General features: G+C 38.9%; 1 protein-coding gene across 2 annotated transcripts in view; it reads right to left on the bottom strand.

The window, feature by feature from the left end:
- Positions 1–997: 997 nt before the first annotated feature.
- TRPM7 (transient receptor potential cation channel subfamily M member 7) overlaps positions 998–23,537 on the bottom strand; it is a 98,914-nt gene continuing 76,374 nt past the window's right edge. Inside the window, exons 30-40 of one of the 2 annotated variants that reach the window (XM_040968814.1) lie at positions 22,534–22,604; positions 20,640–20,677; positions 18,906–18,931; positions 15,080–15,130; positions 14,937–15,002; positions 14,089–14,372; positions 13,881–13,963; positions 13,499–13,704; positions 9,733–9,784; positions 9,518–9,624; positions 998–2,470 (exon numbers count right to left, since the gene is read on the bottom strand). In XM_040968814.1, coding sequence (XP_040824748.1) covers positions 2,340–2,470; positions 9,518–9,624; positions 9,733–9,784; positions 13,499–13,704; positions 13,881–13,963; positions 14,089–14,372; positions 14,937–15,002; positions 15,080–15,130; positions 18,906–18,931; positions 20,640–20,677; positions 22,534–22,604 — 1,115 coding nt within the window. In that variant the 3' untranslated portion in view covers positions 998–2,339. Of the gene's footprint in view, positions 2,471–9,517; positions 9,625–9,732; positions 9,785–11,378; positions 11,495–13,498; positions 13,705–13,880; positions 13,964–14,088; positions 14,373–14,936; positions 15,003–15,079; positions 15,131–18,905; positions 18,932–20,639; positions 20,678–22,533; positions 22,605–23,537 lie in introns of those variants that run through there. The other variant, XR_005882578.1, reaches the window with a different exon arrangement.

The following is a 23,537-nucleotide window of genomic DNA, read 5'->3' on the forward strand; positions in this document are numbered from 1 at the left end:
GCTTTTCTTTATATTAAAAAGTTTTAAAAATATCACCATTACAATCAACACGCACTGTTTCTAAAATAAAAATGGCACACATGCATCACCAAATTTAGGGCATCCCATCAGAGAACACTGGTAGAATAATCAACATTTTAAGAGTCAGTTTGGTAGGCCCAGTGGCATGGCCTAGCGGCCAAAGTCCTCGCCTTGAACGAGCCAGGATCCCATATGGGTGCCGGTTCTAATTCCGGCAGCTCCATTTCCCATCCAGCTCCCTGCTTGTGGACTGGGAAAGCAGTTGAAAACAGCCCAAAGCCTTGGAACCCTGCACCCATGTGGGAGACCTGGAAGAGGTTCCTGGCTCCTGGCTTCGGATCAGCACAGCATTAGCTGTTATGGTCACTTGGGGAGTGAACCATTGGATGGAAGATGATTCCTCTCTGTCTCTCTTCCTCTCTGTATATCTGACTTTCCAATAAAAATAAATAAATCTTAAAAAAAAAATTAGTTTGGTAAAGGACAAGAGTGTGATGAGACTGAGAAGACAAATATTAAGAGATTAAATAAGCAAATTATATTTTCAGACACTGGAGTAAATAAAAATGAACTTAAGTAATCTCAGGAAAGAACACTTTTTAGGGATAAGAAATATGTAATCTGTCACTTTCAAAATTAACCAAGGAAGAGGTAGCTTTGTTCAGAAAAATGAAGAGGGAATGATGCAGAAACCAGCAGTGATCCTTATGCCTGGTGTCATACTCTTAACGCACAGAGTGTTGTAAGAGCAAAGATGAAAACCAATTTGTGTGGGTTCAAATGCTAACCATGCTGTATCTTTATTAAGAGTCTTATAAAAGTTTAAACATTCATACAAAACCTGTATCTCCCTTTTCTGATATAATGAGAAGTATTTCACTGTACAGGACAGAGGAGCAAGAGGCAAAGCAAAACCACTGAGGCTGTGAAAATACTGAACAGCTTTTCAGAATGATTCAACTCATTAAACATTTGTAAACAAGAATAAATTTATTTAATTTCTTTTAAAGATTTAATGATATACAAAATGTATATAGTATAATATCTTTAAGTAATACACTTTTTCTTTCTCCCATCAATATTAAACACTATTTAAACAGCTTATTATCTCTTTTTGCCTTGACTGTATCTATGAGATACACTACTGGATACATATAAGCTTTTTACTGCTTTCTTCCAAATGAAAATTAAAATTAGTACCTAGGAAACAAACGAAAAGGAAAAAAAAAAAAATCAAAGCATAAAACTTTAGTCAGATGAAAAGCTTTTCTCCTTGTTGAATATTCAACAGTATCTGGGGCAGTTAAGTTCCATTTTATTGGCATAAAGTTGCATTGCAATCTCCCGACATTACATAATAATCCAACTCAATTAATTTCTTAAATAAGTACCACAAAAACATTCATGTTCAGATGTTCCAACACAATTTTAAATATAAGAAAGTTCATATTTACAATCTGATTTGACTGGTTAATAAAAATCTTTGGAGAAGTGTGTAACTTCCAGGTTGTCACTATAGACATTAACAAGAAAAAAGTACTTGAACTTTCCTCACAAGGTAATTTCCCTTCAACAGTGAGCTGAGGTTTCCTTTTATAGGTTTAGGTTATATACCAGTTTACCATGGCTTTCTTCTACTTAGCAATGACTTGATGAAACAATGTAAAAAAACCAAAACAATACTTTTTGCACAATTTGGGCTCTACTTAACAAAGACTGGCTCTATCTTTAAATATGGAGCCTAACCCTGATTCACAAATAAAGTCTCTCAGAAAATGGTCACCAGCTCCGCCTTCTCATATTCCTGGGAATTCAGAACTGTATCAGGCCATCTTCTTTCTATTGTGGCCAACAAGCAAAGAGTTGGGAACCAAGTGACATCATCATGGAACACACTTAACACGTTGAGGAAGACTTTGGAATGCCACTTAACCAAAAGGCCTACTTCATTTCTCCAGCTGCCAATAAAATGTGCATGGACACCTAACTTTGGTTAATGGTATTGCACCATGGAAGAGGGCATGATCACCCTCGTCAGAACAAAGTCAAATGAGATCCTCTGCTACAAAAAGCCCTTTAGAAAGTCATAAATACTAATTTTTTCATTACTTTTAAAATTCTCAGTTGCCAGGACTGCCCTATAGGGAGTGTCTGATTGACTAGTTTTATCAGGCCAAAAAAGATGCTGACCTTGTAACTGTGCTGGAGTCAGCAAATCCAATTTGCACACACCTCTATAGATTACTAGGTAACTTCCTCTTGAAGGAAAAGTGACAGTAACATTTTAAGGTGTCAATAAAGTCAATGATTCTGTAATATTATAACATTAGACGAACAGAATTCGTTGATTCTGCTTCTTTGGTGGAATTTTCAGGTTGAAGAGTCAAATCTGATGGCTCATCCTGAGGAAATATAATTTTATCAGGTGTATAGTCATTCCTCTTCAGATCTATATTCACCACCCAGGACAAAAAGAAAGAAAGAAGCATTATTTGTATTGTTTAGAAAAGCAGAACATTTTTCAAACAGCTTTTTAAAAAATGTGTCAGAGATCTATTTTCCAACAGGTTATTGCAATATTATAACAACCAATAATTAATTCAATAATTATGATGCACTGACCATGATTCATTAATCTGGCTTACATGTACATGTGGGAATGTTGCCATGAAAAAGGAAGGCAGACAAGCTCCTGTTTTCATTGGGTTTATATATGAAGAAAAGGGAACAGAAAAATGAGAGCATTAAGTTAGGAACATGCATTTGAAGAAATTAAGTTGATGAAAGGTGATGAGGGTGCATGGACATTTCAGATAGGGCCGGGCAGAAAAGCCAGAGAAAGAGAGTAAATCTTGAGAACTGAATTATCAAAGTTCTTAGAGGACTGTTCTGGGCAGAGGAAAGGTGGAAATACAAAGACTGTGAGAAGGAAATGGGCTTGCTATGTTCACGTGGTTTATTTGCCATGAATGAAAGGAAGACCAGCAGGAAACTAGGTCAAGCAATGGTTATGGTCAAACTACAGCTTTTGGTCCAATCAGGCATGCTGGCTGTTCTTGTAAATGGTTTTACTGGAATAGAGTGAGGTTCATTTGCTTCATCTATGGGTAGTTTTGCATTATGATTGTTGACTGTGTATTTGAGACTAACATCCTACAAGCCTAAACTATTTACTACCTTGTTTTATATAAAGTTTGCTGAGCTGATTTAGGAGGTGGCAAGCTCTGATGATATGAGTTCAGATAACAATAAAAATCAACTGGATAGTTTTTCTTCTTTTCTTCTTCTTCTTTTTTTAAAGGATCTATTTATTTCTACCTCAAAGTCAAGAAGGAGACTGAGAGAAGTTCCATCTGCTGGTTCACTCTCCAAATGATTGCAACACAGGGAGCTGGGCCATCTGAAGCCAGTAGCTTCCAGGTCTCCCACGTGAGCACACGGGCCCATGGATTTAAACCATCCTTTACTGCTTTTACAGGCAATAAGCTGGAGCAAAAGCAGGACACAAACCGGCACCATACTGGACACCAGCGCCACAGATAGAGGCTTAGCCTACTACGCCATGGTGCTGACCCCCATTTTTTTAAATTTAAGATTTATTTTATTTTCATTACAAAGTCAGATATACAGAGAGGAGGAGAGACAGAGAGCAAGATTCCCCATTCGATAATTCACTCCCCAAATGAACGCAACGGCCGGCGCTGTGCCGATCTGAAGCTAGGAGCCAGGAACTTCCTCCAGGTCTCCCACACAGGTGCAAGGTCCCAAGGCTTTGGGCCATCCTCGACTGCTTTCCCAGGCCACAAGCAGGGAGCTGGATGGGAACTGGAGCTGCTGGGATTAGAACCGGTGCCTATATGGGATCCCAGCACATTCAAGGTGAGGACTTTGGCCGCTAGGCCGCTGCGCAGGGCCCTGACCCCAAATTTTTTAAGTTGTCTATATTTGGCTTATGACACAACTTCCCAGACCCACCCTCACAAAACCAAAGCTGGGAAATGAATGATCTGCATGCTCTGCAGATCAATCCTGTAGTAGCTTCATATCAGACATGAAAAAAACAACTATGGCTTTAGACAACCTTTTTTCATCTGAGCCATTTTCAATCACTAAGCAAAGAAATGAAAAGCAATTTGCCGGCCTAACTGGATGGTTCTGAGCAGAGTTAAGGTAGAGACAGAATTCAATTTGTTTTAAAGGACTATTCTGATTGTGCTGCAGAACCTACCGTTAGCCAGGAAATGGCAGCAGTCCCAGAAACATGGCAGTGACAATGCAGGAAAGAAACAGATGAAGTAGAAAGCAGAGAGTCTGAGGAAGGGTTAGCAAAGGCGTGGGAAGAGAAAATGGAAAGGCTTTGGGATTGAGCAACTGAGTAACCATGAACGAAACCAAACTAATCATTACAGGTAGTGGAAATCAAGAGTACTGGGATGGATATGCTATTACCAAGATAACTTCAGGACACCCCAGAAGAAGCTCAGGAAATAAGTTTTCTAAATAATTTGGTATGGTTAATTGTATAATGTATGGCTTTTGGACAGTATGAAATCATTCAGCCAAATATGAGAGTAGAATTAGTAAATGTAGTAATTTCCAATTTGTAATTTAAACCAACCACAGTCATGCATATAATTTTATACTTTTAACTCCCTAAATAACTGACACCCAGAACATATTAATAACTGTATAAATAATTTTTGATAAAATGCTAATTCATGGCTGGCAGGCTTGTCCTAAGGAACTCTAAGAAAATGTCTTACGATCCATCTTCAACACAGAATGGAAAATCACTGTTAGCTGACTTGCAGACACAGAAAAATTCACTAGGAAAACAGGATGTTCTGGGGTAGCCAACTAACAGGAGGAAATAGGCAACTGTAACCTGGATGATAGAAGGTTATACAGCCCATACTACTCCTCAGTGAGGAACCAAGGCAGGGACTTGAATGCTGGGATATAAACTGCTTGTTCACTGCCCCCTGTGCCCACTCCTAAGACATCCTACCCTGCAACACAGATAATAGTCTTGCTTTGACTGTGCTGCCCAAGGCTGAGTCCCTGTCTTCAGAGGACAGGGGAGGCTATTTCGCACAGGAACACAACTACCGCACAACTTATCATACGAACAACAATAGACAGACATGCAATTATATCTCAAGTCTTGATCTCAGGGGGTTAACAAATGAGGGTAACCATGAGCAACTAACCTCAACTAAAATTATTAAGCATAAATGAGGCTCTATACTGTTGCTATTGTGGTCTCTTCTATTTATGAAACTCTGATCATAACAATTTTAAAAATGTTAAATACTCTTTAAACATTGTATTGTCTTGAAAACAAAATAAAATTGTATCTGTGATGTTAATTTCACCAATATACATTATAGATATGGCTAAAATGAAGCAAATACATGCCACTCTATTTCTCCCACTGGTTCTAAGTAAATGATGTCAACAAAACAAAACAAAACAAAACACATGAAATGACTGCGATTCCTCAAACAGCCGGCTGACTGAGAATGGCATATACACGGTGAGCTTCCTAGTTTTTTCTCATGTCTAGGAATAGATTTCAGGACAGCTCAAGCTCAGAGTTGTAAGAGTTAATGCAGGCAGAAAGAACTAAAACCTTCTGACCTGAGGAGAAGGAGGTGGGGTTTACGGGACGTACAATGTTCTGGGAAATGCCCACCCCTTTTTCTTTCTTCTTCGGATCCTGACCTAAGATAAACCCCACTCATGAAGAGTCGCTCCTGAAGTGCTTCCTGTTGGGGAAACAACTAAAATCCCCAGAAAATTACTCTCATTTGATAAAATGGGACTAGGTGTCTAGAAGAGTCAGTCGTGTTTAGCCAACTACCAAAGGTGCATCCAGCTGCAATAAGCATATGACAGTACAAGGAAGCTAAAATCTTTGCTTTCTAGTTGGAGTACAAAATAACTAACAAGAGGCTGCTGCTCTCAAGTAGTAGGCACCTCTGCCTTCGGCGCTGGCTTGTGGCTCAGCTGCTTTAGTTCCAATCCAGTTCCCTGCTGATGGCCTGGTAAAAGCGGCAGAGTGGCTCAGGTCCTCCAACCCCTGTATTCATTGTGGAAGCCCCTGACTCCTGGCTTTGGATGGGCTCAGTTCTGGCCAGTGTGGGCATTTCGGGAGTGAACCAGCACTTGCAAGATCTCCCTGTAACTGTGCTTTTCAAATAAAAAATAAAACAGGGCCCTCCAGCATGGTGGCGCAATGGTTAAGGGCCTCGCCTTGCACACCCGGGATCCCATATGGGCGCCGGTTCTATCCCGGCAGCCCCGCTTCCCTTCCAGCTCCCTGCCTGTGGCCTGGGAAAGCAGTCGAGGACGGCCCAAAGCTTTGGGACCCTGCACCCGCGTAGGAGACCCGGAAGAGGCTCCTGGCTTCGGATCGGCATAGCATCGGCCGTTGCGCTCATTTGGGGAGTGAATCATCGGACGGAGGATCTTCCTCTCTGTCTCTCCTCCTCTCTGTATATCCACCTTTCCAGTTTAAAAAATAATAAAAATAAATCTTAAAAAAAAATAAAACAAATCTTAAAAAAAAAAACAAATAAAAAGAGGACCCTGGCATCCACAGTTTGAAGGACATCATGAGAAGAGGAAAACGGATAAAAGGACACCCTCAATTTGTGGGTGAAAGGTAGACACTTAATGGTGCATGCAAGGAAAAACAATATAGCAGTCTTTGGAAGTATACTGCTATACAATCACCCAGGTCCCATGGTTGCCCCTGGCTGGTGCATGGGTGAGGCGGACCTGAGAACTGCTGTCAAGACTTTAAAACCAAAGGAATATTGGAAGCAGAGCAATAGAAGATAGATCAGAATCTGTGAAGTAAACTAAAATAAGCTGCCTGCCTTCCAAAGCAAACAACAAGAAAACCAGTATTCTCTGTATTTTTAAACAAGATCCAGAACCTAGCAATATTCAAAATACATAGAACACATTTTGAGGCTGCTGTGGTGGCAAAGTACGTGAATCCTCTACCTGCACTGCTAGCATCCCATATGGACTATTATCAAACCAAACCCAATAATATATAAAATAATACAATGAAGTGTGAACTGCACTAGAAATGCAAGACTGGTTCAACATTCAGAAATCAATGTATTACACTATATTAACTGACTAAAGAAAAATCACATGATCATACCAGAAGAGGGAGAGGAAAGATTTGATAAAAACAAATAATAGGCATACAGAGTATGTATGAACGTTCAAGCAATCTATTTCTAAAACATGTGGGTGCTGGTTCAGGTCTGAGCTGCTCCATTTCCAATCCACTTCCTTGCTAATGCACCTGAGAAAGCAATAGAACATATCCCCAGTTCTTGGGCCCCTACATTCATGTAAGAGATCTGGAAGCCGCCTCTGGCTTTATATGGACACAGCTCTGGACACTGCAGTCATCCAGAGGATGTAAAACCTCTTTCTTTCTGTATCTCCCTCTATTTTTATTTTATTTATTTATTTATTTTAGGCCACACCGCTGGGCCCTCCTTCTATTAAAAAAAAAATATTTTTGAGAACTCTGACTTTCAAATAAACAAGTAAATCTTTACAAATAAAGACTTAACAAGATCACAAGAAATTTTTTAAAAAATTTCAAAAGATCTCTTCCAGGGCTCCCACATGAGTTTAGGGGTTAGAGGACTTGAGCCCTTCTCTAGTGCTTCCCCAGGCCTAAAGCAAAGAGCTAAATTGAAGGTGGATCTACTGGGACTCAAACTGGCACCCATGTGGAATGCAGGTGCTACAGACAAAAGGAAGCCTAGCACCAGCCCCAGGAAATGAACATTTAGAAGTTATACATAGTGGCCCAGCACGGTGGCCTAGCCTTGAGGCCAAAGTCCTCGCCTTGAATGTGCCAGGATCCCATATGGGCACCAGTTCTAATCCCAGCAGCTCCACTTCCCGTCCAGCTCCCTGCTTGTGGCCTGGGAAAGCAGTCGAGGACAGTCCAAAACCTTGGGACCCTGCACCTGCATGGGAGACCTGGAGGAAGTTTCCGGCTCCTGGCTTTGGATTGGCGCAGTACTGGATGTTGTGGCTGCATGGGTAGTGAATCATCGGACAGAAGATCTTCCTCTCTGTCTCTTCTCTCTGTATATCTGACTTTCCAATAAAAATAAAATAAATCTTAAACTATAAATAAAATGCTTCCAAAAAAAGTGAATTAAGTAGGGTTTAGAACACCAGGTTAATATGTCCAAATATCAATGATATTTCTGTACACCAGCAACAATCCAGTAAAATTAAAGACACTAATTCAGATATCTAACAACACCTGGCTGGCCCTATTTTAAGCACTTCACAAATACCAACTAATTTAATCCTCCAAACAAACAACAAGAAAATAAAAAATACCAAAGCTAAAAAACCCAAAATAAAAGCTGGATGCAGGGCAAGTGTTGTGATGCAACAGGCTAAGCCACTGTTTGCAACATCCACAACCTACACTGGATGCCTAGGATGTAGTCCAGCCTTCATGTTAGAGCTGACTTCCTGATGATGCACAGGGAGACAGAGACGGCTCAAATACCAAGGTTCTGCCACTCATGTGGGAAAACTGAATGGAGCTCCTGGCCATGCAACAAATGCTCCAGGTATGAGGACAGTGAACTAGCAGAAGCAGGCTTGCTCTGTCTACCTTTCGCATAAGTAAATACATACATGTTCAAACATATTTACACAACCTGGATAATACAGGTACCAATCAGTCTGAGACCAAGCTCCTAAGTATGAAGTTACTAGCCAAAATGAATAAGACTTAAAACACAATTTGTAGCTCAAGCGTGAGTCCAGACAGTAGTTTAACATAATACACAGAGGATTCTGTAGCACAGTAAAGGCAGAAAAAAGAAACATGGTTGTGCTGCAATTTATACCTAAATAACAACGCATAACCCTTAAAATACAAAGTTTACTATTATGACAGAATAAAAAACCACAGTTCCTATTCCTGCTTTATGAAATTCTCTTTCCAACTCGGACAGGCTAATGAGACAACCTATTTATCCTTCAAGCCAGTTGCCTGGAACCATTCTCTGCTTTCAATTTGACAACGTGCTTATACATTATACAGCACTCTTGGTGTTTTTGTGGTTTCCTTTTCTCTTGGAAATTATTGGTCCTGTAATTCCCTGCTAAATATTGTTAACAGGGAATATCTGACTCAACTCCATGAGGGGAGGAAGTATGTCTTATGTATGTCTGCTCATATTATATCATCAATATCTAGCACAACTCCAGGCATCCTGCAGACATGTTAACACATTAAGTAAAAACATAGCATTATGTAATGAAAAGAAATTATCATTTACAACTAATGATGTGCATTTGTGAAGAACCTGCTAACACTGGCATAATTAGAAACCATTAAATGAAGCTTCTGTACCTCTTGCCTCATGAGGCATTGTAGGAATCAACCTAACAATGTATGCGTTATCATTACCGAAAGAAGCTTTACCTGGAAGTTTAAGCTTTCTACAGCAAGAATTACAGTGATGTTTTGCTCTGAAGTTTTTTATTGCATCTTCCCCTAGATTTGCTGGGCCAAATACCATATCACAGGATCTGTGGAATTGTTATAAAAAAAAAAAAAAAAAAGGGAGTTTATGTAAACATAAATGCAAATTTGAAACTATGAAAGTATGCCATAATGCAAATGCTGAAACTTGTTACCTCTTTTCTTCTGCTTTTATCACAGATGGGTCAGTCAAATTTTCACCTACACCTTTTTATGTATACATAAAAAAGACAAAAAACATTATGTAATTGACATAAACAGACATTCATATAATTAAAAAAAAAACAAATCATTCATCACAGCAATTTTAAACTATTCAAGGGAGGCAGGTTTCTTCTCTTGATATTTCAAAACTTGATTTAATCTGTAGCTTATCAGGAACAAAAAAAGGGCTCTTGAGATGTGAGGGTTAAATGTCTCGGTGGGTAGGTAGGCAGGGAAAAGGCTACAAAGAAAAGTCTATACAATCTACCCTTGTTGCTTCTTAGTTAGCAAAGAACAATCTGCCAACAATCTTCTACAGGAAAGCATAATCCACAGAACTTCTAAAAATCAAAAACCACATATGCATAATCCACAGAACTAAAAAAATCAAAATCACATCTCCACATGAAACACATTTTCACAGAAAACATGCAGATAACACAAAGAACACAACTGGGAGCATCTTTCTTTGCTTCCAGCTCTCCCCACAAGTACTATGTGGCTAAATCTTTCCAGCTCATCTGTTCTTCCCTCATTTCATCCATCCTCACCTAAGTAATACCTAGTAATATTTTGAATAACCATAAATACTTAGCCTATTAAAATGAAATCTAATAAAATGTCTTGACTTCACAACAGGGAAAATCAAAATTAAAACAAGATGCTGATTTCCACACAACAGACTGGCAAAGATCAAGAATATTCAATTCTTGGGCCTGGCACAGTAGCCTAGAGGCTAAAGTCCTCGCCTTGAACACGCCAGGATCCTATATGGGCGCCAGTTCTAATCCCAGCAGCTCCACTTCCCATCCAGCTCCCTGCTTGTGGCCTGGGAAAGCAGTCGAAGACAGCCCAAAGCCTTGGGACCCTGCACCTGCATGGGAGACTCAGAAACGCTCCTGGCTCTGGATCAACACAGTGCCAGCCATTGCCATCACTTGGGGAGTCCTCCTCTCTTAGTTTGCAATAAAAATAAATAAATCTATATTTAATACTTGACAAACCGCGAAATGGGCACTCACACTGAGTGTGAACTCAGCTAACTAGAAGCTCTTGTGAAAGTAGCGCTCATTAAAACAAAGACAGTGACCTATGTTGTCACACAGCAGGCATGATGAGTATACTTTCTAGTCCAAGTCCCAGCTGCTGTTTCTAATTCAATTTTTTGCTAATGAGGCTGGGAAATCGGTTACTGATGGCCCAAGTACTTGGGTTCCTGCTACCCACAAGGAAGACCAGGACAGAGTTCCATGCTTTGGCCTGGTCCATCCCTGGATATTGTGGGCATTAAGGGAATGACCAGTGGATGGAAGATCTGTCTCTCCATCATATTCCAAATCAATAAATAAGTTAGGGGGAAAAAAAGCAATGGCATTCATTTCTTTTTAATATGCCATAATACTTTGTGGAAACAGAAGTAATACTACATGCATATGTATATTGCAGCACTGTTTGTAGTATCAAAAAGCCAAACACAGACTGAACATCTATCAACACAGGACAGAAATCATGCTATGCCTTATACAAAAGACTATCATGAAGTTATTTTAAAAAAGAACTTGGGGTGGGTACTGGGTCTAGCAGTTAAGATACCTACATCCCACAGTGGAGTGCCCAAGTCTGATCTCCGGATCTGGTTCCTGACTCCAGCTTCCTGCTAATGCAGATCCTGGGAGGCAGTGATGATGGCTCAAGGAGTTGGTTCCCTGCTACCTGTGTGGGAGACCTGGGCTGAGTCTCGTGCCTAGCGTCAGTCTGACCTGGCTCTGGCCACCTGGGGAGTCAGCAGAAGGGTGGTGTTTTCTATCTGACAAAGGAAGGAACAGAGGTAGGGATCTAAAAGACATCCTTGACGTATTGTCCCATAGGAAAAAAAAAAAAAAAAACCACTGAAAAAAACTTGCTCATTATTCCAGATTTATTTTTGTTTCTGCTTCTGTCTGTTTATTGGGAGAGGGTGAAGGAGGAAAGGACGGAGGCAGCCTGATACAAAAAGCCAACTAAGGAGGTAAAAAAGCTTCCATTAGCTTTTTCTGCAAGAAGGTATAAGGTTCCTCTACATCTTACAGCAGTAGAACAGGAAAGATGGGGATGCTCATTCTTTATACTCAAGGACCTCTCCATACTAATTTGCTGTGGTTTCATGCAAAATGGCTTAAACATATTAATCATGCAGAGAAAAAAAAAACAAACCATAGTTATCTTGCTCACCAAAATCAATCATTACACTAACTAAATCAGGTCTGACAAAATTTGTTTTCTTCCCTACTTATAAATGTCTGAAGGAAATGAAATTGTATTAAATGATGTATTTTAATTATTAAATTTGAATTGATTTAAATAAAAGTTTATAGAGTTCTCACTATACTTGAATACATATCCTTAACCATTAATATACAGTGATTAACTAATAAAAGGGTATTACACATATACAAATTTTCATTCTTGAACTGAATCAACCCAATTATTTGCTCAAAAAAGCATTTAGTTTTTTTCCAAATCATTTAATTTCTATCTTTACAGTAAAAAGATTGAGAGATAAGCATTCTAAACAATTTTCTTACATGGTTTAAAATTGAATGTGAATTTACCTTTGAAATTAAGGATGCTCTTAACAGAGAAAAAAATTGTGGAAATCATAACTTACTAACGAAGCAGAGCTAGCACAAACTTTCCTTTGATTCCACTTTGAAAAGAAACAGACATTATTCCAAGTAAAGCTGTCCTCTTTTATTATTTTTCATATAGGACAGAGTTTATCTAACATCTAACAAAGACAGTTATGAGTAATTTTTTTTCTCTATGCATGATGTTTCACCTGAAATGCAATCATCTACTTTCCTTCCTCTTGCTTCTGGGCTGCCCCTTAAAACACCTGGACCAGTAAAAAGTGGCAGAAGGGATGTGTGGTCGGTTTTGAGCCAGCCCTGAGGAGGTTCTGCTTTTGCTCTAGAGGAAGCCCGCTACCATGTACAACATGGGAAAGCCTAAACCAGTTAGTTATGAGAAATACCATTTGGAGAGCTGAGAAGCCGAGCTGCGAGCGAAGGGCTGACATTTTTCCTATCAACCTGTTCAACGACTCCAATGAGACAAGCCTTCCAAAATGACAGCAGAGATAAACTACCCCTTCCAAGCCCCAACCAAATTCTTAAATCAAAGTGAAATGGCTATTTAATTCACTAATAGAACATGAAATTTCATGTTTTTGCTATCAAAACAATTGAGATGGCTAGCTTCCTTCATTCAAGATAGTGGTGGCAGCAAGCTATGGCTTATACTTTCTTTTGGCATAAGATTTTAAGTTGGCACATTTCTGTATATCATATGTAACATATGAATAGGTAAGAACCTACTGTGAAATTGCATGTTAGTATTTTTACAAAAATTCACCTTGTAATGGCTGGTGCAATGGATCAACCAGTTAATTCTCCCCCTGTAAGTGCTAACATCCTTTATGGGTGCTAGTTAGTGTCCCAGCTGTTCTACTTCCCAACCAGATCCCTGCTTACAGTCAGAGAAAGCAGTAGAGGACGGCCAAAAGACGTGGGATACTGCACCTGTGTGGGAGACCTCAAGGAGACTCTGTCTCCTGGGTTCAGATCGGCTTAGCTCTGGCTGTTGTCACTATCTGGGGACCTCCCTCTCTTTCCTTCTGTCTGTAAATTTGCCTTTCCAATAATAAATAAATAAATCTTAACGATTTTTTTTTTTTACCTTGTAAGTCAAGTACCAGTAATTCGCCTCTGGTATATTCATAAGTCCAGTGGCTGAAGGCTAGCATGATCTCTTCCAGTGTATTAGTCGGTATAATTTCATCCCCATTATTATTGTTGTATTTTCTAAATTCTCCGGTCATACACTCTTCCACAGCAAACCACTGTCCTGCTGAATGGCAATACAGCAGGAAAACTTCCAGGAACCTTGTGAAAAATGAAATATAGATGTAACGAATGTATCGTTAATAAAACTGTAATTGATCTGCAAAACATGTAAGTGACCATTATATTCAACATCATTCATATTGGTCAAAAATGGAGGTTAAAAAAATACTACCATTAAATAATACTGAAAAATTCAGGAACATGTGAAGATTTACCTTGGAGAATATGGTATAGATTTAGGTTTCATCTGATTGAAGGCAAACGTGAGCTTTTGTGCTGCTCTCTGTTGTTGAATTTCCTACAAGAGGGAAAAATTTTCTGTTCAATATTTAAGCTAAGACTTCTGTTGGTTTCTTCACACTTCAGAACTGACAAAATGAAGTTCAAATTATGCTTCAGTATTCTACATTCACCATCACTTACTCTGAGGCAGAGGTGAAGAACTGTATCTTCTTTATAAATACTTGACCATGTGTTAATCACCTCGGGAAGAAAAGACTTGATAATATACAGGTGTCCTGATTTGAGGATATCATGTTCTGACCAGGTACACTGCACTTTTACAGCTCTTCGTAAACCTCCTCCCATTTCCTCTTTACTTAAAAACTCTATCTTGGCACAGAGGCCTAGCTGTGACCAAGAAGACATACTGTTATTCAGTATGCTAGGAGAACTCTCTTCCAAACGATACACTGTGACAGGCTCACCTGCAATATGAACAAATATTGTTTAAAATTTAAAAATGACTCTTTAAAGAAGATAAAGTAAAACAAAAATAGTCTGAGTACATCATTAAGGAAAAGAAAACATACTGGATCAACTTGTAGTTATAGAAAAAAATCCTTAAAATGGCAAATCATAGGAAATCAACAACAAATTTCCATAATATCTAATTTTTTTGTGCCATAACATTTTTGAAATTGTGAAATTTCTTAAGAATAAACTTTCAGAAACCCAGTAGAACTTTTACATAGGTTAGAACTAATCTGTCTCCAAATGCTGCACTGTCAATTCATCTGTTGCAATGATCAAAGAGTAAAGTAGAACTCTTGTAAATTAGAAAGCACCAGCGTGTGGTTATGCTGCAACTACAGTTTTGGTGCATTCATCCTCGAAGTCTGTACCACCACTTAAGTAGTCATACTATTTAAGAATTTATATGAAACCTATGTATCTTCATGTCATCTTTTATTCTTTCACGCATCCATGTTTAGTGTCAACTAAAAATCAGCATAATGTAAAGTTCCCCTTTTATTCCCTTTTGGATTTACCTCTTGGAGGCACAGGTGTGAATGGAATGCTCTGGGATAACCTCATCAAGTTGTTTCTTTCCACAGCTGCATAAAAATCAAAGAAATAATTAAACCTCTAAACATCCAAAATATTACTAACTTTTATTTTTAATAATACTCACCTGAGTAATAGTAATTGGTATCTATAACTGGCTTAAAAGGAGAGGCGAGACCTAAAAGAGCAAATAAACAAATTAAGACAACTTTAAAAGTACTAGTGCAGCAATAATTCATGCTCACTCTCATATAGTCAATTATTCACCTTACAAAGAAACACAGATAATAAGTATGTCCAGAATACACTATAATATTATCCTAATTCTCTCTGCCAGATTAGTTGTATATTCATGTGGCAGGAAGAGGCACATTTATGTTTCTCATTCTCCTCAATTGTCATAAAGAGCACTTTCCTCAATCAAGAAGGACAAAATGACTCTGACTTCTGGGGCCTGGGTACAGCAGGCATTTAACCATTCGTGAAGGCTAACTGTGAGAAGACCAACTTCTCCAATTTTTTGTTTAAATAAGTTATTTGTTTTTATTGGAAAGACAGTTGTATAGAGAAGGAGAAGGAAAGAGAGATCTTCCATCTGCTGGTTGACTCCCAGAAGGCCCACAATGGCCGGAGTTGATCTGAAGCCAACAGTCAGGAGCTTCTTCTGAGTCTCCTATGTGGGTGTAGGGGCACAAGGATCTGAGCCACCCTCTGCTGCCTTCCTTGGCCATAAGCAGGGAGCTGGATCCAAGTGCAGGAACTGATACTAGAGCCAACACCCATATATGGGATGGTGGTGCTGCAGGGAGAGGTTTAGCCTTCTATATTCCAGTACTACCCCAAGTTATTCTTTTTCATATACATCCTCTGTGTGTTCATGTGCCTGTGTTTGTGTGTATTCACCTGTTGATGGACACACTGATTCATTCATCTGTCAATGGTCACACAGATTCATTCCATATTTTGGCTGTTGTGAACAGTGCTGCATTTAATCCTTGCAGGTAGAGGATTAGCTTGCAATGCCACTGTCCCAGCCCCAACTTCCTCAATATTAAACAAACCCTAAAACCCTTCCCTCATCTCTAAAATTTTTAAGGAGCATAGCAATTAGTGAAAGACAGAGAATAAATGTGTTATGTACTAAGTTTCTACAACACAGATTAAAACAAACCTATTGTCTCATAGAAGTTAGCCAGCAGTTTTAGCATAATGTATAAACAATATACACAGAATACATGTATGCAAATCATGAGGATCATAAAGGTGGGATAACACCTCTTGATTGAAAAAAAGGTCATGAACAATCTCAAAGGGGGTCAGTTATTACAGTCCAGCAGTTAAAACAACCATGCTCTCTATTCTGGAGTGTTCCCAGTCCCCGTTCTTGATTCCTGTTTCCTGAGTGAATACACATCATGGGAAGGAGCAGACTCAAGTAGCTGGGTCCCTGCCACCAACAGGTGAGGCCAGCACTGCATTCCCAGCTCACTGTTAGGGGTCCAGGCCCAGCTATGGCCATTATGGGCATGTGGGAAGTGAACCAGCAGGTGTGAACTGCCTGACTGTCCCTCAAACAAAATTTGAAATTTATTTTTGTCTTGAGAGGCAGATTTTACAGAAAGAAACATGCACCTCTTCCTTTGGTGACTCACTCACCAAATGGCTGCCAAGGCTAGAGCTGAGTCAATCTGAAGTCAGGAGCCTGGTCTTCCATGTGGATGCAGGGGTCCAAGGACCTGAGCCAGCACCCATTGCTTTTCTAGGCTGTAGGTTACGGAACTGGGCCTCAAGTGGGTGAGCCATGACTCCGACTGGCGCTTCATATGGGACACCGGCACTGCAGCAGATGATTAGCTTGATAAGCCACAACACTAACCCCTCAAATAAAAATTTTAAAAAGAAATCAAGGGCCTGGTGTGATGTCATAGTAATAGGCTAATCCTTGGCCTGCAGTGCTGGTGTCCCACATGGTTGATGGTTTGAGTCCTGGCTCTTCCACTTGTGATTCAACTCTTTGCTTATGGCCCAGGAAAAGAGCAAAGATAGTCCAAGTCCTTTGACCCCTGCACCCTCGTGGGAGACGTGCACAAACTTTTGGTTTAGCTCTGGCCATTGTGGGCACTTGGGGAGTCAACTAGTGGATGAAAAACCTCTCTGTCTCCTCTTCTCTGTTAAATTAAATCTAAAAAAAAAAGAAAGAAGAAATGTAAGGGGAATGGCAGTGGGTTACGCCACTGCCTGTGCTGCCATCATCCTATATGGGCACTAGCTGCTCTACTTCTGATCTGGTTCCCTGCCAATGCTCCTGGGAAAGCAGTGGAAGATAGCCCAAGCACTTGGACCTCTGCCATCCAAGTGGGAGACTTGCTTAGTGTTCAGGCTTCTGAATTCATCCTGGCACAGCACCTCATCACTGCAGCCACTAGGGGATGAACCAGCAGAATATCCTTTTCCCCTTTCATTTGTATTTTTCTTAAAATATTTATTTATTTTTATTACAAAGTCAGATATACAGAGAAGAGAGACAGAGAGGAAGATCTTCCGTCCTACGATTCACTCCTCAGGTGAGCACAACGGCTGGCACTGTGTTGATCCAGAGCCAGGAGCCAGGAGCCTCCTCTAGGTCTCCCACATGGATGCAGAGTCCCAAGGCCTTTGGGTCGTCCTCGACTGCTTTCCCAGGTCACAAGCAGGGAGCTGGATGGGAAGTGGAGCTGCTGGGATTAGAACCGGCGTTCATATGGGATCCCGGTGCATTCAAGGCGAGGACTTCAGCCTCTAGGCCACGCCGCCGGGCCCCCATTAGTATTTAAGTAAAACAAATCTCACAAACAAGCAAACAAAAAAACCAGCTACAAAACCTATCTCAGAGGAACAAAGAAGTAACTATGTAATTTGCGAGAGTGATCTTGCATGCTATCTTTAGAAACTGTATGCAGTTTACTACGAATAAACTAATTATACACATTAGAATGACCTATGAAACTTATTTGAACATGTATTCAGCCATATTTCTCTCATTTCAAAGCAGTCTAATTCTGTAGATATGTGTCACCATGGAAGATATGATTCTCTGTATGTGAACTGAATATGCTGCCAAAATTGAAAGTTAATAAGCACAGCTGTACAAGTGAAGCTACGAAAGCAGGGAGTCAAATTGGAAAGAACCTAATATACCATGCACAAAGTAGGCACAGTTTATTGAAGAGTAACAGGACAGAGTAGGAAAAAAAAGCTTCAACAGTAAGAATGACAGTACCCACTAGTGAAAACGCACATGCTATTATTTCACATAACAATATTCATAAAAATCATAAAAACGTTAGAGGCACAGGATAGCACATATTTATTTTATTTTTACAGCACAGACACACCTCCCACAAAAACTTACTGTGTTATTTAGAGGCAGAGGTTATAACAAGATCAAGGCACTGGCAACATTGTTTATTTTGTTTTTGGTGTTGATTACAAGCGTATGCACATTTAAGTTTTCAATGAGAGTCTACCCACACTATTCTGCATACATATAATAATGCTTCAACAAAAAGTTTAAAAAAAAAAACAATAGTCTGAACGAAAGGAGTGATGGAATGTACAGTGCAGTATAAGATTTGGAAATACTTATCAAGTATTTGGTATACAGCGGACTTCATGTTACAATGTCAAGGTGATCAAAATTATCTGTTCACATAGCTAGCTAAGAGTATCACCTAGCAAAACAGGATTTTTAGAGAAGGAACAGGCTGAGAAGAAAGGATGAAAGCAAGGGTGACAGTGAAGAGACTGTTTTCTAAATACCTATACTATTTCAGAAAAAGTTACTTCAAGGAAAAACTTTCTAGTACCTTGGCTTTTTAAATTTGCAATCTAAAATGTACCTATGATATTGTCATATTTGCTGTAATAGATCCAATATGATTCAGTTTCTCACATTAAGTCTACCAGAGACTTACCATTTAATGTTCCTTCTTCAGACGGCCTAAAGAAACATTAAAAAAAAAAAAAAACACACTATAAGCAGTGTTACCATGTCTTACTCAATCAACAACTTGTATTTTCTAGTTTATATTTTGGGGAGATTCATTCCTGTGCTGCAACAAGGCTTTGAAATGATCTTGTAGAATTATAAAAAAATATAAAAAGGATTAATGAGCAAAAATCCAAGAGAATAAAGAGGTCATTTTGTAAAACTCATTTTCTGATGCAGAAATTTGTCTCCATGATTAATACATTTATTTAAAACAACACACCATGGCAAGTGGAGGTTCTTTTAATTCCAAGAATTACAGTGTAAATCACAGACATAGGAATAGCACAAAAAGTGGAATAGGAATCAAGAGAAAGGGATCATGGGCTCAGCTGTACATTACATAACTAATGGCACTGCTCAGGACTCGGAGGACCATCCACAGAAGCACCTAAGAAGTAGAGGACTTCTCCAGTACCTCTCCAGCTTCCTATATTCTTTGTTTCCTGGTGGTTTTCACCTTAACACAGCATTTTCTTTTAACATATATTCTGAACATAGCACCATCCCTTCCGCTGCATTTAAAGAGTGATCAATTACCCTTCTGGTTATTTCCCTGGGTTAGCATGCTACAAGACAATGGTCCCTTGGCACACAGTATAATTAACATCAACTTGAAATCTCTATTCAGTATTCATATCCTATTGCCTTGATTATAAAACACAATATTCCCTTAAGATGTCTGGTAATAAATCTTCCAAGTGTCACCTAGGGCTAGGATATTTCAGTAATTTAAAAGCAATTTATGAAAATTATTTATCTGACTATGAGGTCTGCTTATTTTCTTCTCCTATACCAAATGGGTGACACATCAGACTTTAGAATATGTTCTTGGGAATATTAAAGTAATAATTCCTAGGCTGAAGCACACAGGTTATCTTTGATTGTTTATTCATGTCGAATCTGAACTGAACATCTTCCTTTCAGGAACAATCACCTGTAAACTGCTTTCATGTTCCCTTTGATTTTGTACCAGATCAGGTTTCTAGGGGATCTTCATATCTGTACATCTTCCTATTTGTACATTACTACTCTAACTATCAATGTGACTAAGCATGTGAGGGAGGGGTGGATAGGGATGCTCCGTCTGCAGGGACACTTGAAGCTGCTGGATTTTCGTTTCCTTGTGCAAGCCCTGTCCGCTCCGTCTGTAGGCTGGGAACTCCCCAAGGCCAGTTATAAAGCAGAGAGAGAAATGGCCCAGCCTGGCAGGGGTAGTTTGGCTTTCTTGGTGGTGTGGGTGGTATTTAGGGTGATGCATTACCTCCCGTTAGGACAATGTGCTTCCCAAAAGTAGATACAAAGTTTGTTTAAAATGATGAACAGAGATGCTAAGCAAATACAAAATTAAATTTTCAAATTGGGTCTCTCAATGTATTTATTCAAGAACAAGATGGAAATAGAACAACACAATAAAATCTTATTTTTATTACTATCAGAAAGATAGAATTGCAGTTACAGTATAACTATACAAAATGATGAAATCAGATCTATGTATAATGAGTTACCTCAATCTCATGTATACAAAGATAGGACAGACTACAATAATTACAGACCATAAATGAAGGAAATTTAAAGAAATTATGCAACAATCAGAGGAAAAAAACATTTGGTAACAATAATACTTCTCAGATTAATGATGTGAAAAAGGCTTACTTACAATGTTTCTCTGTTTGATGGTTTGTCTTGTAACCAATCCTTTAGTAAGAAAACAAACATAAACAAAAACTTAGCACAAAACAAGTTCATATCATTTATGAAATCTGTTTAATGCTATTTCGTTTCCTACAGTTTGTTTTAAGAATGAAGAACATTTTAGGGGCAAGTGCTGTAGTGCAGCACATTACACTGTGGTCTGTAACAACAGCATCCCAATATGGGTTCTGGCTGCTCCAATTCTGATCCAATTCCATGTTAATGTGCCTGGGAAGGCAGCGGATGATGGCCAAAATCCTTGGGCCCAGGAAGAAGCTTTGGCGTTACCCAATCCTGGTTGTTAGGCTATTTGGGGAGTAAATTAGTGCATGCAAGATCTTTGTCTCCCTTGCCTTTCAAATAAATAAAATAAATTTTAAGAAAAATAAAGAGATACCTGGCTTTAGATCCTGGGCTGGCTTTTGCAGGGGAATGAACTACTGTGCAGCAGGAGATTGATCTCTGTATGACTGTCTCTCTCTTTATAAATATGCCTCTATCTATGCCTGTCTCTGGCTTTACTTACACACACACACACACACGTTCATACACACAAACATATGTATATACACACAAACATGTATTATAAATAGTCATTTTGGAACAAAATTTTTAAAAATTCATGCATGATCTCTTTTATAACTTTTCATGAACTTTGTGAAGACTCTTCGCCTATACACTATGGCCCTCTGCCCCTCAAAAAGCAAAGGATAAAAAGAAAACCTGAGAAACAAGTTGAACGTTCAACAATAATTATGGTATTTTTTTTTCACATTCATGGCAGCCTTTTGGTACATATAGTTTTTATTCTGCAGGTTTAAAATGGTGTTTCTACATCTAGATTAGTTTTACTCCTCCATTTTCAGATGTTCCATCAGTTTGGAAAATTCTAAGTTTCTCAATGTCAAGCAGATATATGTTCCGTGTCTCTTTACCTTTAACATTTTCCATCTAATTATAGTTCTATATTGTATCAGGTTCAGTTGAGTAACTGTCCCCACACATGCCTAGCGTGTTACTTAGGTTTCGATCTGTAGTTCTTATTTCTATATTTTCCTTTCAAATTTGACAGTCTCTTAAAACATAATTATGAACAATGATTTCTATAGAATTCAATATAAAGGAAGAATTTTACTGCTTTTTAAAGAAATAATAAAAATCTGCTATTAAAAGAAATAAGTAAAATCAAAATGAGAGGGTTTCAAAACAGGTCTTGGAACACTGGAATTAAAAGCTAAAACAATATTCATTTCTACATTTTTCTGAGGTATCCTATTATCTTAGTTGGCAAAGTTCATGTACTTAGATTTAATTAACACACAGAAGAGATCTTTGCCTGTCTTCCATATAAACTATCTCATTACTCACCATAGGAAAAAACTTCCTGTAACTGCTACCATGCACTGATGTTGTGGTGTCTCATCTTTTTTAACTCTTTATTTGAAAAGCAGAGATGCTGACTGATCTTCCGGTCATCGATCCATTCCCCAAATTCCCATAAATAGCCAGGATTCACCAGGCAAAAGCCAGAAGCCAGGAATTCCATCCAAGTCTGCCACATGGGTAGCAGGGTCCTAGCTATCCGAGTCATCATCTGTTGCCTCCCAGGGTGTGCATCAGCAAGAAGTGGATTGGAAACCAAGCAGCTGGGACCTGAACCAGGCACCTCTGTATGGGATGTAGGCATCTGAAGCAGCAACTAAACCACTATTCCAAACACTTGCCACAGATGTAAGTTTTCTATGCTATAGTCTTTTTGAAAACTTGAAGCAATCCCAAATAAAATACTGCCACTTCTAGTTCTTTCCTAGCAATATTGTACTAAATAATATGCATCTGTATAGTTAAAATGTACAAACCGGTAATAAGGCTGCTTTGGAATCTACTTCATGAGTATCTTCTGCAGAAGGCCTTCGACTACCAATTTCCCCTAAGAGAAAATTAATGAAAAGTCAATTAAATTTTTTAAATACTGATTAACCAAACAAAAGTTTTCTAGCAACCTTCATAAAATAGCTTACTATCTGCCTAATACTGCTGAACACACAAAGTTACATGCAGCCCATGAATAATAGTGCTGTGGAAAGGCACTAAGAAACAGAGGAAAAATTAAGTAAAACATCTCTCTCCCTTGTCCCAAACTCACCCTTCTTGGAGGCATAAGAAGACTCAAGAAAAAATCTACATTATGACTATGATGACAGCATACAGTCTAAATATTTTGGGCTGATGAAGAAGCCTTCCCTGGTGGGCACTGCCCAATGTGGACAGTCTAAATATTTTGAAGAAATTTATTCAAATATTAAAGAATCTAGAGTTTTTGCTCTAACCATAATATAAGTTTGTTGGTGTGGAAGAGTAAACAGGTGTGTGTATGGGCTTTGTGTTTTGCGAAGAGATGCCTTTTTTAAAAAGGTAAACAGACACGGCTTAAAATGGAAATACGAGGATGCAGTAATGTAATCACACTAACTCTGAAAGTAACTATGTTGTGTCAGAATACTCAAGAGTTTTGTAATTTTTTCTTTACTAATTCTACTGCTTTATTGTTCTGATTTAGAATGTAAGAAACAGCAGTCCCAGATTCCCAGTATTGTTCTCCATTATGGACTTCGCCTATTTTATTATGGACTATAATATCCGCAGTAACTTTTTGAAATGCTTTTATCAAAATCAAGGAACTCCTTCATATTCCTACTTTAGCAGCTTTAATTTTCTTTTTTTTTAGATTTATTTTGTTTTTATTACAAGGTCAGATATACAGAGAGGAGGAAAGATAGAGAGGAAATGGAGCTGCCAGGATTAGAACCAGCAACCACATGGGATCCCGGTGCATTCAAGGCGAGGACCTTAGCCACTAGGC

Source organism: Ochotona curzoniae, unplaced genomic scaffold, assembly GCF_017591425.1.
Source record: "Ochotona curzoniae isolate NIBS_2020 unplaced genomic scaffold, NIBS_Ocur_1.0 scaffold_4701, whole genome shotgun sequence".
Lineage (NCBI taxonomy): Eukaryota > Metazoa > Chordata > Mammalia > Lagomorpha > Ochotonidae > Ochotona > Ochotona curzoniae.